Source organism: Gossypium arboreum, chromosome 10 (assembly GCF_025698485.1).
Source record: "Gossypium arboreum isolate Shixiya-1 chromosome 10, ASM2569848v2, whole genome shotgun sequence".
Classification (NCBI taxonomy): domain Eukaryota; kingdom Viridiplantae; phylum Streptophyta; class Magnoliopsida; order Malvales; family Malvaceae; genus Gossypium; species Gossypium arboreum.
This window is the reverse complement of record NC_069079.1, coordinates 30,057,250-30,072,291: the sequence shown is the minus strand read 5'-3', so window position 1 is coordinate 30,072,291 and position 15,042 is coordinate 30,057,250. Positions and strand designations below refer to the sequence as shown.

Genomic DNA, 15,042 nt, shown 5'->3' with positions numbered 1-15,042 from the left:
CTGAGTTGTATGTTTCTGAGTTTATAGTTCCAAGAATGTCAGTCTCCAGTGTTTCAAATTGAGCTCCGAGGTTTATACCTTAACTATGGAAAAGCTATAGGAAATCTTGAGTAAGAGCTTGTGCGGAGTTGTTTTGTGAGTTGTGAGAAAAAGATATAAGTGACTCGTGAAAGTAGAGAACAACTTTTTCTGGTAAGATTTTCGGGGACAAAAATCCGGGGAAGAAATGTAACAGCTCGATTTTAGGCCTAATTGAAACAGTGGTTTCGGGACCACTATTCCGAGGCCAGAGAAAATTATTTTAGTATTATTTTATGTGTTATAATATGATTTTATAAGTGCATGTTAATTTTGGTATATTAATTTTAGTGATTTCTAGTCCAATTTCGAAAAAGGACTAAATCACGTAAAAAGTAAAAGTTGTTTTTTAATACCTAAAGGTGTTAAATTGCCTTGTATCTTAAATTGGGGGTCTTTAAAGTGAAATTAGGCCATTGAAAGTGTGATGGTCGGCCATGGGAGACAAAATAGTTGAAAAGTCAAAATTAGACAAAATAGTTTTATTATTAACAAATAAAAAAAAAAGAAAAGAAAAATCTATCATTTTTCTCTTCCCCTTCACCAAAATATGCAGCAAAGAAAGGGTTTTGAAGCTAGAAAATTTCAGCAACATATTTCCCTTGCTTGTAAGTGATTTTAATGTCTTTGCTTGATGATTTTTGTATTTTTGGAACCCCAAAAGCATAAGCTTTCATAAGAGGGGATTATTTTGCAAAATGATGAAGAGTCTAGGGTTTTACCATGAGAGTAAATGTGTTGTTTGCTGTGTTTTTATGGAAGATTATGAGTCCTAGTTGTCTAATAAACAACTTTTGTAAAAGAAATTGCATGAAAATACCTTAAAAAGGGCTAAATTGCTAAGTTGTAAAATGAGTTGTAAATGTGTAAAATAGTTGAAATTATGAGTTGCTATAGTTATGAAAATGGTTCATCTAGACTCAAGGAGTAAAGAAATGTGATAAATATTAATTTACGAGCATTAGGGCAAAAGTGAAAATATGCAAAAGTTTAGGGGTTAAAATGAAAATTTGTAAAAATATGATTTTTAGACCCATATGAATATTGTGACTGATTGGTAGGCTAAATGTGATGTTATAGATGATGAAAATTGAGACTTGGACCTAGAACTGAAAGAAATCGATTTATGGATGAGTATGTCCTTTTCACCTTTGTGGTATCGAGGTAAGTTCGTATGTAAACAATACCATGCTATACATGTATTTAAATGTTATCATTACATGAATTGTACAGATATTAATGTGTATGTGATTAATAGAAATATGATAAGACAAAGCCTTAATAGACGAGGAAAAATCCCGTTTGAACCTTAGGAATAGAATAGGATACAAGTGACATGTCACTAGGAATTATGAGTCTAGATGACTAGCTCGAGAGTGAGCATTGAAATGTCATGAGATATGAGGTAGCTTTAGCTACAATTGAGGCACTTATGTGCAAAGGCTTTCTGAGTATCCAATTAGTATTCCAAGTGTTCAACGGGCAATCCAAGGAAAGAGTTGATGATGGTCCCAATGAGGTAAGTCATTGGTGAGTATGCACTCGAGTTATGTTACGAGTTGTGCAAGTATGTATACTAATCCTATGAGAATGCCTTGATATGTGATGATCAATGATGCATAATATGTGTTCTTACCATGATGGATAAAATGGTGTTGTATTAATATTATGAACAATGACCATGAATGAGTAACTTAGCCTTGACAGATTTGAGTTACTGCAGTAGTGTAACTTTGAAAATACACTAAAAATAGTGAAAAATGAGTTAGAGGCAGAATAAAATATGGGATTTAAGCTTAATGAGTCTATTTTCACATGAAAGAAATAGAGGAAGAAAAAGAATTCTATATTGTGTGATATTTAAATTCTTGTGAAACAGGGTCTGAATGAATTTGAGATCCCCTATTCTGATTTTATAAATTCACCGTAAATTTTACAAAAATTATTAAGAGTCATACCTTACCTGCATAGATTCCTTATTGAGTCTATTTTTAAGGGAAACAAACATCATGGTCATTAGAATTCTGTACATGGGGAAATTTGATTCGTAGTGCATAGGGGTCAGAGTAGTCATACCCTAAAACAGGGGAAATTTTAACTAATAAAATGTACTAAATGGCTTGACCAAAACTTCTATAAAAAAATTAGTTAGTAGACATATGAGTCTAGTTTCAAGAGAAATAGACGAGAACATTGTTCGAATCCTGTACTATGAGATAATTGAACTTTAGTGCAAAAGGGTTGAAACTGTCAGACAGTGAATCAGGAGCAAACTTGAGGAATAAACTGTACTAATTGGCTAAGTCAAAAATTCTGGAAATTTTATGAAAGAAAGATAAATGAGTCTAGTTTCAATTAGAATTAACGGAACTTAATTTGGAGTTTCGTAGCTCCAGATATAAATAATTTAGTGACTGTTGTTTGGGAAGACAGCTTGTAGTGAACTTCAGAATATGTTGTAAACATTGATAAAACAAGTTAATGAGTTGCTTATTGTTTTCATATGAACTTACTAAGCGAAAGCTTACCCCTTCTTTCCCATGTTTTCTAGAGTTTCCAGGTTAGCTCGGGTTGGAGGCCGTCAGAGATATTATCACCCTATCGAGTTAACGTTATCGGAGTAAGTAAACTCAAGTGATTCGAGTCTATGGCATGTATAGGGTTTTAATGTGAGTATGTAATATTATGATTTAGCCAAAGGCATTGGCTTGTTATTAAGGTAGTATTAGTCATGTAAATTGGCCTATGTCGGCTAATGACGTTATGGGCCCATATGATTATTCTTATGCATGTATGTTATTATCTCTTGTGATGTGGCTTACAACATGTATACCTAGAGATTGAATTGAGATTCATTGATGAGCTAGTAACTAATGCAGGATTAAGTGATTGGTAAATAGTTAATAATGCTTCATGAATGGTTTGTGATGTAATGATAGTTATGTCTAGTATGTGGTAATGATATGGGCAAATTCTATAATATTTATTGCATAAGAAAATAACTTGAGCATAATATGTTTGTAGATGTTTAAGAGCTCATTTATGCCATGTTGTATGTTATTGGATAAGTATGTATCTATGCATGTGGTGTAAGAGTGACAAAAGGCTTGATAATTAGCCTATTTCTGCCCACATGGCCTGAGCACATGGGCGTGTAAAGCCTTAACACAAGAGATTTTTCTAAGTTTTTCATGAGTTCTCGATTGGGTCCTGAACCACCCCGAATGCATGTATTGGGCCTCGTAAGCTCGCATAAGGGACAGATTGCATGTGAAAAGAAAAGTTTTTAATTATTTGAGATTTTATGGCCCTGTTTAGTATGAAAGTGTTAGTAAAAGTCAGGTAGCACCTCGAACCCCGTCCCGGCATCGGATGCGGGCGAGGGGTGTTATAGTTTTGCTCTCACAAGAGACAAGCCATTTTAGAACTCTTCTGTGCAGTAAAGTAGAAACGATTTTGCCAAGGCATTATTGACAATAAAGGTAGATTCCTAGCAATCCTGACCTTCCAAATCAACTTTACTCTATCATTATTCTTTTTGAAAGTATCTTTGTCATAACATATTTAGTAGCTTATTTCTTTCTTTACATTCTATTCGAATAATCACTCTTATATTACCATTACATTTCTACTTTCACTTTTGCCATAGCATTTCCATTTAATTTTTAATACCACGTATTGCTTACATCATTACTCCACTAATTTCCACTGCATACTTTCCATAGCTTTACCATAGCATTAATCACATTTTATTATAATAACTTGACCACTTTTGTGCCTCAATCTAATCCTTGTGGGAACGATACTCGCTCATCACTTTATTACTTGAATCGATGTGTATAATTACACAAAATCGCACATCATTTTACATGTGACAACTTACCAAGACATCTCATTTTCTTCCTGTGAATACTACTTATTCTTTGGAGAAATTAGTTGAACTATATATTGTTGAAATAGTAAGCCTACATGGAATACCATCTTCCATAATGTTTGATAAAGACCCAAGGTTTACTTCAAGGTTTTGGAATCAGTTATAGAAATCATTAGGAACTAAGCTACAATTTAGCACTGCATTTCACCCTCAGACTGATGGCCAATCAGAAAGAGTCATTCAAGTTTTAAAAGATATGTTAAGAAGTTGCGTAATCAACTTTAGGATATACTTCAAAAGGTATGTTCTTTTGGTCGAGTTCACCTACAATAACAATTATCATGCCAACTTGAAGATGTCTCCATTCGAAGCATTATATGGTAGAAGGTGTAGAACACCTACTTGTTGGATGGAGCTTAGTGAAAGAAAGATAGTGGGTCTAGATCTGGTATGCAAAATTGAAGAGAAATTTTCTATCATCCACATTCATTTAAAAATTGCACAGGATTGATAGAAAACATATGCAAATTTGAAAAGAAAAAAATCTTCTTTTAAATTGGAGATAAAGTGTCTTTTAAGGTCTCCCCTTGGAAAAAGATCATTAGGTTTGCCAGAAAGGAAATTTGAGTTCAAGATTTGTAGGGCCTTATGAAGTTTTAGTTGGACTAGTGACGTACAGGTTGGCCTTGCCTCCTAAGTTATCGAAGATCCATAATGTGTTTCATGTATCAATACTGAGAAAGTATAGATCTAATCCTGTCCATGTTGTACATATTAAGAAACTAGAGGTTGAACCAAACCTATCCTATGAAGAAGAATCTATTTGTATTATTGCTAGAGAAGTAAAAGAGTTGAGAAATAAAAGAATTTCCCTTGGTTAAGGTGTTATAGTGGAATCATAGTACTGATGAAACTACTTTGGAAAGAGAAAGCCTAATGAAAGATCAATATCCTCAGTTATTTTCAAGTATGAATTTTGGAGACGAATTTCCTAAGTGGGGGAGAGTTATGACATCTTGCAAAATGAAGTCTTAATATCCAGTTATTGTTTGTTGATGTATGGTATTTAGAGTAAATTCTTAGTGGGTAAGGTGTTAGATTTGACTAAGTATATAAATTCTATGAATGTTCCTTTAGACGAAGTTCGAGTTTGGCTAGCTTGCTGGTTTGGCGAACTCTTCTATGGAGTATGCGTCACCCTAGTTGTTAAACGATTATGCGAAGTCTTTAGTATGAAAGAACTATTAATTATTTTATTATATTATTATTCTGGTTGAATAATTTATTAGACAAGTGAGAACTGGTTAGAAGAGAACTAAGTTACTGTAGCCAGTAATACTCACATTTATGATGATAGAGAAAATGCTTAATCACAAGAATCGAGGGGTTTAGTGGGATAATCTGACTTATCCACTAAACCCAACTTCCGTGTTTATTTGTATAAAGTTAGTATTGGCTTCATGAGAAAGTTTTACATTTTCTATTGTAGTCATTTTCTTCTCAAATTTTATCTACACATTTTCTCTCAGAAAAACTAAGACCTGAGGCTGACTTAAAGACTGGGTTCGTTGTACTCAGCCAATTTCTTCATTGTTTTAGCACCTGGTAAATTTTTTATAACTTTTTTCACTGTTATTTATTGCATGCTTTAGGCTCAATTTAGAGTGTAAGGAAAGAAACTTCCTGATTCTAGGTTTTCTACTAATGTTTCCTACAAGCTTGTTTAGTTTTCTAGTATAGTGATCTAACCAGTTTAACTATATATTATAGCTCAAGAAAATTTTGAAGGTTCTCGTGATAAGGGCTAAGGCCCTACTATTTAAACTTGCTACATTTTCTGGTGAATTCCTTCTTACTTTCATGTGTGTGTAATGCCTTTGTTTATATTTTGTTTAAAGTAAGTATCCACATTATGTAAAGATGATATGTTTACACATGAGTGATGGATGTTCATTGTTATTAGTTTGAGTTGGTTTGTTTGTGTAAGTGGAGTAAAGGCCTTACTTCGTGTTTAAGTCACTACCATTTTCTTTTTCAATGAACAATATGGATTGAAAAAGGAAAATGGATTCATGGTGTTACCTTCAATGAAATTAGCATTGAACTAGCAAATCACAATACATGAAAATGATCATGTAGCCTTTGGTAGGGCAAGAGTTGTTACAAACCAGATTGACAAATCATGACAAATGAAAATGAATGATATGAATGTTACGACTTGACTATGGACGTAGGTGTGGCTAAAACGAAGAAGGTTGTTTGTATGATTATATGGGCATAATGCATACGCCAAAGGAATAGTGACTGACGTATAGTCTATCTATGTTTAGTACTCACCAACTAGCAAGCTATGTAATTGTGTTGAGTTGGAAAGGTTTAGCTTGAATCATATATGACTATTGTAATGCTTCCCTTTGGAACTCACTAAGTTCTTTGAACTTACTTAGTTACCTTTCCTTCTCAAGCCTGCTGTCGAAGTAAAGGAATTCTGAAGACCACGATAGAGGACAATCACCATCGTGAGACTTCTAATATTTTGTATTATGCATGACATGGGGGTGGTGTCAAGACGCTTATATTTTGAAGAATGAAATTTGTATTTAAACTTGTGTTCATGAAACTATGATTTCCATGAAATTTCAGTGAAATCCTTATGGTTCTTAAAGTGTACATTTTATCTAGCCTTGAATGACATATTGTTTCCATTCTATATTAAATTAAACTATAGTTTAAGTTGATTTATGCCAAATATGATTTTAAAGATATTGATTTTATATTGGTGACACGACATTCCTAGATCCTCCTTAAGGGTCGATATTTGAGTGTTACATTTGGCACACAAAGCACATCCTGGCACACGAAGTGCACCCTGGCGTATAAACTCGTACACAATCCAATCCTATAACATGCCAACTATATTCGACATAACTCGAACAACTAATAGGGTACTAATGTAACAATTCTATTTTTACGGTTCAATACATATATCATTGTTCAAACACAATCATATTCAAAATCCAATTCATTATCAATATATATTATATCTCATGTCACACATCATATTTCAAGCATTTCAAGCCATTTTCTATTTTATTCATCTATCTCGGTATTCTATATAAACTCAATAAAAAAATCATACTATTTTCATATACTCACCTTGATATTCAATTAACATGTTTATGCAAGCAAATTAAATGATCTTGAATCATAAAAGTACAAATCAAGATTTCGAGTTACTCATCGACAACTTTCACTTTTCCTTTCCTTCTAAAAGGTTTCGTGTCGACATTAGCTGCATACGATAACACAATAGGATAAACAATATCAATTTCCATCAATTCACATTCAAACATGAAATTAAGCATATTTTGCAAATTATTCAATTTAGTCCCTAAACTTGGACAAATATAACTTTTGATATAGAGCTTCGGATTAAAATTCGATTTCACATTTACTCATTAGGGACCTTATACTCTTTATTCCTAGCACAACTTCATTGCATGTTTTCATTTTATTTAATTTGGTTCATATTGTAACAAAACTAATAATCAAGCTTGATAAGCTTTACAATTTAGTCTTTTTCATAATCTAAGCTTAATTTCTATCAATTTCACTCCTAATTCTTCAATTTCTCAACAATGGTAACTTAGAAAAAATTCACCAATTGAACAAATTGATAAATGGGCTACCTTAATCAAGCTATTATGATAAAAAGTCTATAAAAATCAAAGAAAAATGAATAGAGACGGACTTAAAATTATTAGTCAAATGTTCAAGGACTCAACAATAAAGTTTTTCTCTTCTTGGTTTTTCTTTCTTGGCCAGTTGGAGGAAGAAGGATATTCATATCTCCTTCCACTTAATTTGGCTAATATAGCTAGGTTAGTTTATAATTAAGCTTAATTAATTAACTTAATCACAATTAACTAAACATTTGTCTTCAATTAGTTTAATCTAATGACATCCAACATCACATTCCACTATCACCTATTTAGGATTGGTTTATTAGCCATTTTAATCATTTGGGTAATTCTATCCAAATTCCCAAGCTTTTTTCCAATTAAAATTATATTGCAATTAAACTTTTATAATTTAGTTTCTATGTTTTTAGTTAATTTTCTTAACCGAATTTTAATATATCTATATAATAACTTTGTGAATATTGATATTTAATATTTATAAATTTAATTTACGAAAATAAGATTGAAAAATCGTAATTTTTAACACAACTGAAAATTAAATCGTTACAACAAACGTGGCTATATACGATACACTCCGAACTCTTACACGGAAACCCTGCAATAATCAATCCTTTAATGGCGCCACTAAAAATAAATTCATTAACGTGGGAAAATTGATTTACCACGAAAATGTTTCGGCGCCATACATTTTGCAGCGTTCATTGTAGAATTCACCGGTATGTTTCTAACTTTTAGTGGTGTTTCTTTGACAAACGTTACTAAATAATTATGTGTGAACTAAATAATTTTTTTAAGAAAAAATATTGCGTTTTACATAAATTTTGTGGCACTTAACTACGAAACACCGAAAACATTCATATATGATAACATCTACATTCATTATTAGGAAAATCTAAATAATAAATTAAAATTATATAATTAGATGAAATAATTCTAATATACAAGAAATTTATGTTAATAATATTCATTTAAAAGGTTTATTAATATGAATAAAAATAAATGATATTTTATATTATAATTTACATTAATATTTTAGTCATATTATTTTAAAAATATTAAATTTCAAGAAATTATATTTTATCTTAAAAACAATATATATATGTTGTTTATTAATATTATTATATTATTTAATTTTCTCTTTTAATTACCAAATATAGTGGCGTTTAGTTTTGTGTCAATCCCGGAATATATATTTTCCTTTTTGCCGTGTTTAGTTTTAAAAAACCTGCAATTGATTATGAAATTAAAGGTGTTTTATTTAAAACGTCGTTTTAGCGGCGGGCTTGTGGAAACACTGTGAATTCTAAATTAAGCCTCAGACTTTTTAAAAAAAATAAATTAAGTCCTTTCTAACTTTTTTACACTCAATTGAGCCCTTAAACTTTTGATTAATGTTGACTGTTAGCAGTTAACGACAATGATGATGTGACTATTAATTAACTACCGGCATGACAATTCCATGTCATCATTGAAGGCTGACATGGTAATGCCATGTCATCATTGGTTGCTTACGTGGCAATGCCACAACATCAAAAATAAAAAAAAAACATTTTAAAATTAATTTTTAAATTAGTACACAATGAATCTAGACACCATTTACAAAGATTCATTATGGAATTTAAAAAATATATAAAAATTATAAATAAAAAATATAATTAAATTCGATAATAATTACTAAAAATAAATTCAAACCATTAAATTTTATGAAATTTATAAAAAATGAATTTGTTAAAAATCATAAAAATAGAAAAATTAATCTATAAAATTTATTAGAAATTAACTAAAAATTATAAAAATAAAAATAAATATTTTATCAAATTTTATAAAATAATATTTTCTCATTTTTATTAAACGTCTAGCCATTAATCATTAGCAAGACCTAGAACAACTTTCAATAGTTTGCACGAGAAAAAAAAGATTTTGATATACTTAAAAATAAGTTATGTTAGTCGAACATTTTAATTAAAATGAGAAATAATTTTTATAAAATTTTAATAACTTTTTAAGTTTTTTATGTATTTTATAATCCTAGAATGAATCTAGATAAAAGGATGTCCAGATTCATTGTGTATTATATTAAAAATAATTATAACTTTTAATTTTTTTTAATTTTTGCTTACGTGTTACGTCTGTTAACGGCTATATCAGCATTGTCATTAACTACGAACGATCGATGTTAGTCAAATGACCTATTTCGCTAGTTTTGTTACTTCAGGGACTCAATTGAGTGCAAATAGTTTGGAAGGACTTAATTAATTTTTTGAAAAAAATTCAAGGACTAAAAATACCTTTAATCATAAAAAATATAGAAAGTTGTATGATTTTTATTTTTATTTGAAAAATTGAGACTAATCTTGATTAAATTGTTGATTGATTATTAACTCAGTTGACATTATTACTATTGTAATAATTTGAAAGATGTATAGAAAGTTCATGGTTTTAGCAATGTGTGATTTTTTATTTGGAAAAAAAATGAGACTAGTACTAATTAAATTAGCGATTGAATATTAATTTGGTTGGCATTATTACTATTGTAATAATATCATTCATTTAGGGATTGAAGGAGCTATAAGTAATTGAGGCACTATATATACAAAAAAGAATTATTGGATTAAGGCAAACTAAATATTATTACCCTAGCCGATAACACCTCGGCTTTAACTTTTTGAGGTATTTAGAATTTTGAGATATTATATTCGAGTCCAACATTGTGGAAGAATTAATTTTTTGATTTAATTATTCAATTTTATACTTTTAATAATTGATTTTTATTGGGGATCGACTCGATTAAGCAGCGAATACATAAAAATAGAGGAAGAAATTGAGAATTTGAACAGACAAATTTAGTGTGGAAAAACCATCCAAAAAGGATAAAAAACCACAGGTAAAGACAATTTTACAATAATGACAAAAGAACGAATAGTACAAAAGATGAAGATAAAAAATAAACCCCGAAACCTGAAAACAAAGAACCCTCAAAACGTAAACACAAAATTCTCCAAAAGTATTATGAGTTCTAATCTTTAATGAGTGTATATTCTAAGGTTGTAAAAGAGACTATTTATAGGCTAAATTTATAGGTCAAATAATAATAAAATAATCTAGACTAATCAGAGGTCGACTGAAACATATAAATAGAGTTTAATTAGGAGATTACCTCTCAAATTTGACTGAAATATGAGGCGTACTCAACAAATCTCCACCTTGATTCGTATTTCCACAACACCGTATTTACCAAAGCCCGCCATGGGCCTATCTTGAACTATGTAAAGAATTAACTGAGTTAAATCTATACTTAGAAACTGGAAGACTTCTAGCCTTCAAATTGTGCACTGCCAAATCAAAACTAACTCAGGTCTGATTTTCATGAATATAATGGCCTAACTTTTCAAAACCTACATCCAAAAGAGAACCCCTTTTCAACGAAATAGTCATACCTTTTTCTCTCCTATGACCAAGTTGCCTCCGGTCCAAACGAGTTGACTTCAACTCCGTAACGGATGAGGGACACCCGATTTCACTGGTCATTGTAGAACCTTCCAAAATATGAAGATTGTCAGTCCTTTTACCTTTTAACAAAACAATAGCCCCACGAGACACCTTAATGCCGCTTGAATCGATGTTGATTCTGTAACCTTTCAAGTTTAAAATACTCAAAGAGATGGGATTCTTTCATAAATCAGGTACATACCTAACATCTGAGAGTGTTTTAATCGTCTGATATTTTAACAGTACCAATACCAATTACCTTATTAAATGAATCGTTTCCCATGCGCACAACTACACCTTCTATATGTGGAAAGAACATCCCAAATCTAGGATCCACTAGAACGTAAGCTCAGAGCTATCGCTTGTTGACACTAACAAGAAATTATCACCACTTTCATTAGCCAAATTAGCACCAGCTATATCTTCTTCATTACTCTCGGTGGCCTTTAATTTCACAGTTTATAACAATCTGCTTAAACGTGACCTAACTTCTTACAATAGCGACACCTTTTGTCTCATTTCTTTGATGCTACCAAAACGAAAGCTTGCTTATCTGCCTTGCTATCCAAATCAATCTCATTGTTGAGTTTGTCTTTACTCAAAAGTCTCCTTGAAAGACTTGTATGAAGAGGGTAAAGAGTACAATAATAACATAGCCTGATCTTCATCATCAATCTTAACCTCAACATTCTTTAAATTATTCAAAAGAGTAATAAATTGACTAATGTGATCCCGAATAAGCTCACCTTCGTTCATGCGAAACGTAAATAAACGTTGTTTCAACACTAAATAGGTAGCCAGAGACTTAATCGCATAAAGAGTTTCTAACCATTTCCACAAGGCGGATGAGCTTTTCTTCATCAGTACCTCATGCAATACCTTATTCGCGAGGCACAACTGGATTGCAGTCAACGCCTTTTCATCAAGCTCTTTCCATTCTGTCTGATCTAGATTCTCAGACTTTTTCCTAGTAACGACCTTTTTTAGGCCGGTCTGAACTAGAATTACCATCATCTAAACTTGTTATAGATTGAAATCTATGATATCATCAAACTTCCAATGTCAAAATTTGTTGCTACCATCTCTGAACGGGTTGATCTACAAAAATTGAACTAGCTATGATATCACTTGTTGGGGATTTACCCGATTAAGCAATGAACAAGTAAAAATAGCGGAAGAAATTGAGAATTTAAACACACAAATTTAACGTGGAAAAACACCTCCAAAGAGGATAAAAAACCATGGGCAAAGATAATTTTACTATAATGACAAAAAAATGAACAATATAAAAGATGAAGATAAAAACTAAACTTTGAAACCCGAAAATAAATAACCCTCAAAACATAAATAAAAAAATCTCCAAAAGTGTTATGAGTTCTAATCTTTAATGGGTGTATTTTCTAAGGTTGTAAAATAATCTATAGTTTAACTGGGAGATTAGCTCTCAAAGTTCAACTGCAACAAATAAAACAGAGTTCAACTGAGAGATTATCTCTCAAATTTAACTGAGATATAAGGCATATTCAACAATTTTGATAATAAGTATTAATATTGTAAATGGTATCTTCAAAAACTAAATATTATTACCCTAAGATGGATGTTTCAAACATACATTTGATAGCATCTTTGATTGGTAAAGCTACAAATTATAGAACATCTGGAAGCTAGAAACACTAGACAAGGCTAAGATGATGCATTAATCAAAGGAGTAATTCAGCATTAGTAATGAAGATGAAAGTGGTAGATACAAACCCTTTTCAAAGCATTAAACACACTCAACCATAAGCTGAAGCATGAAAAGAAAGAAAGAAACCTTGGCATTGAATTGGGGCAACTACCAGGCACCAATGCCTAACCAAGTTGTATTTGTACGTCTTTTTGAGTTTTTTTTCCATATTCCTTCACTCAACTTTTGTCTATAAAAACCCTCCAACTAGCAATCCCATTACTATTACTCCAACCACTTTTCTTACAAGTTGGTAAAATTGTTTGTTTTTCTTGTAATTAATCGATATGCCTAGGTCCATGTCCCTTAAGCTTGCATGTGTAGTGGTGTTGTGCCTGTTGGTGGGCGCACCCCTGGCTCAAGGGGCCATAAGCTGTGTTCAAGTCAAATACTCCCTCCTACCCTGCGTCGGTTACGTAAGAGGCAATAATGCTGGTCCTGCTCCCCCAGATTGCTGTAAAGGCATCAGATCTCTCAAATCTGCGGCCCGAAGAAGACTAGACCGGCAAGCAGCTTGCAAATGCATCAAAAGTCTGGCCGCCGACATTTCTGACATCAACTATAGCGTTGCAGCCGGACTCCCAGGCCAGTGCAAAGTCCACATCCCTTACAAGATCAGCCCTAGCATTGACTGCAAAAGGTTCGTATCTAATTTAAGCTAGATTTCATTGAAATTACGAAAAAGAAAATAGCCCCAAATTTGTTGCATAACATTAAGTGAGTTTATTGATTAATTAATTGATGAATGTTTTGCTTTGGTGTGGTTGCATTTGCAGAGTCAAGTGAAGTGTGGCCATGGAAGTAGGGATCAGCTAATGGAAGGGAAATGGTGGTGTACTCACTGAAAATTATCCTAGTTTTAGAGTTGGTGTATGCGACTATCTAATGATATCGTTACGTACACTAAATATTAATATCACTCTCAATGGTTGTTTCTTCTATGTATACACTCTTCATTTCCCTTTGCTTTGTTTTTTTTTTCTTTTTTTTTTTTTTTCCAACTCAAGCATTTCATATAAACACCCACGTGACCTAATGATAATGGAAACCCGCGTGAGTCAGATATGGATGCTCAATTATTCGAAGATGAATCTATGGACCAGCATTTTTAAGCACTAAGAATAAATAAAAATGTCTTTCAAGTGAATTGAATACAAATCTTAAATCCTACGATGAAGGAATGCATCATCTAAATTTAAAACAAAAGAATTATTTAAATAATTTCTTTTTTAAAATTTTTAGTTGCTCGAATGTGAATTATGAATAGGTCTAAGAGTATTGTTGAACCAACCGTTTTATATACATCGTTCAAAATTAATATATAATTAAGTACTAATAAAATAAAAGCTCTTTAAATTGAATTTCATTATCTAATGTTTTAAGTATACAAAATTAAAATTATAATGAAATATTGATAATGGAGATCAAATATTATCAAAATAAATTTTAGCAAACATAAAAATTACGGATTAAATTATAAATTTTCAAAATTTGATAATTAAAAATATAAATTCTTGAAAAATAACCTAGCCTATAGTATATCTTCTGTTTATTTCAAAATTATAATAACTTATGCATCTAATTTGATAAAATATATTCTTTTAGTGTTATCTTACATGTGATTAGTACCATCATATCTTCCAATTGTTAGTCACTAACAGTCGGGTAACTAATTTTAATGTCCTTAATGTTGGTGTGTAAATTGATAACTTCATATACTAGGATGCCTAGATCCAAGTTTCTCAAATAATTACGTAATAAATAATCTTATTATATTATTTATTCATAGCATATGACAAATTTAATAATTAAATGAAAAATGATTAATAACATAAAAGGTAACCTTTTAGTAAAAATACTATGATTGATAACATACGGTAACTGATTGATTACATACCATAATATTTACAATATAAAGTATAATTATACACTTAGCTTTACAAAATGATATCTGTTAGGTTAATTTATTAAGTTGGATGTTTTTCAAATTAAAATTAATTTGTTAATTTATAATTAGTTTTTCAACTTACATATATGTTTTAGATGTTAATAAAAATATTAGTAAAAAAATTGCATACCTAACACATGCCATATAACATATTAATAAATTTAATATTTTTAAAACAAATAATTATAAATTAATAGTATATGGTGCATAAGAGAGGTGTAAATGA

General features: G+C 31.0%; 1 protein-coding gene and 1 long non-coding RNA gene across 2 annotated transcripts; both read left to right on the top strand.

Moving 5' to 3' along the window:
* Nucleotides 1-1,172: 1,172 nt before the first annotated feature.
* On the top strand, nt 1,173-2,985 carry LOC128282464 (uncharacterized). The gene is made up of 2 exons (XR_008272741.1): nt 1,173-1,242; nt 2,630-2,985. It is a non-coding gene; the product is annotated as an uncharacterized LOC128282464 (long non-coding RNA).
* A 10,075-nt stretch (nt 2,986-13,060) lies between these two features.
* On the top strand, nt 13,061-13,809 carry LOC108488617 (non-specific lipid-transfer protein 6). The gene is made up of 2 exons (XM_017792907.2): nt 13,061-13,508; nt 13,645-13,809. Exons 1-2 carry the CDS (start codon nt 13,156-13,158, stop codon nt 13,652-13,654), a joined length of 363 nt encoding a protein of 120 aa, XP_017648396.1. The 5' UTR covers nt 13,061-13,155; the 3' UTR covers nt 13,655-13,809.
* The last annotated feature ends 1,233 nt before the right edge of the window (nt 13,810-15,042 follow it).

Bases quoted from the DNA above. Each gene is read 5' to 3' on its own strand.
- LOC108488617 (XM_017792907.2), top strand. From the start codon at position 13,156: ATGCCTAGGTCCATGTCCCTTAAGCTTGCATGTGTAGTGGTGTTGTGC.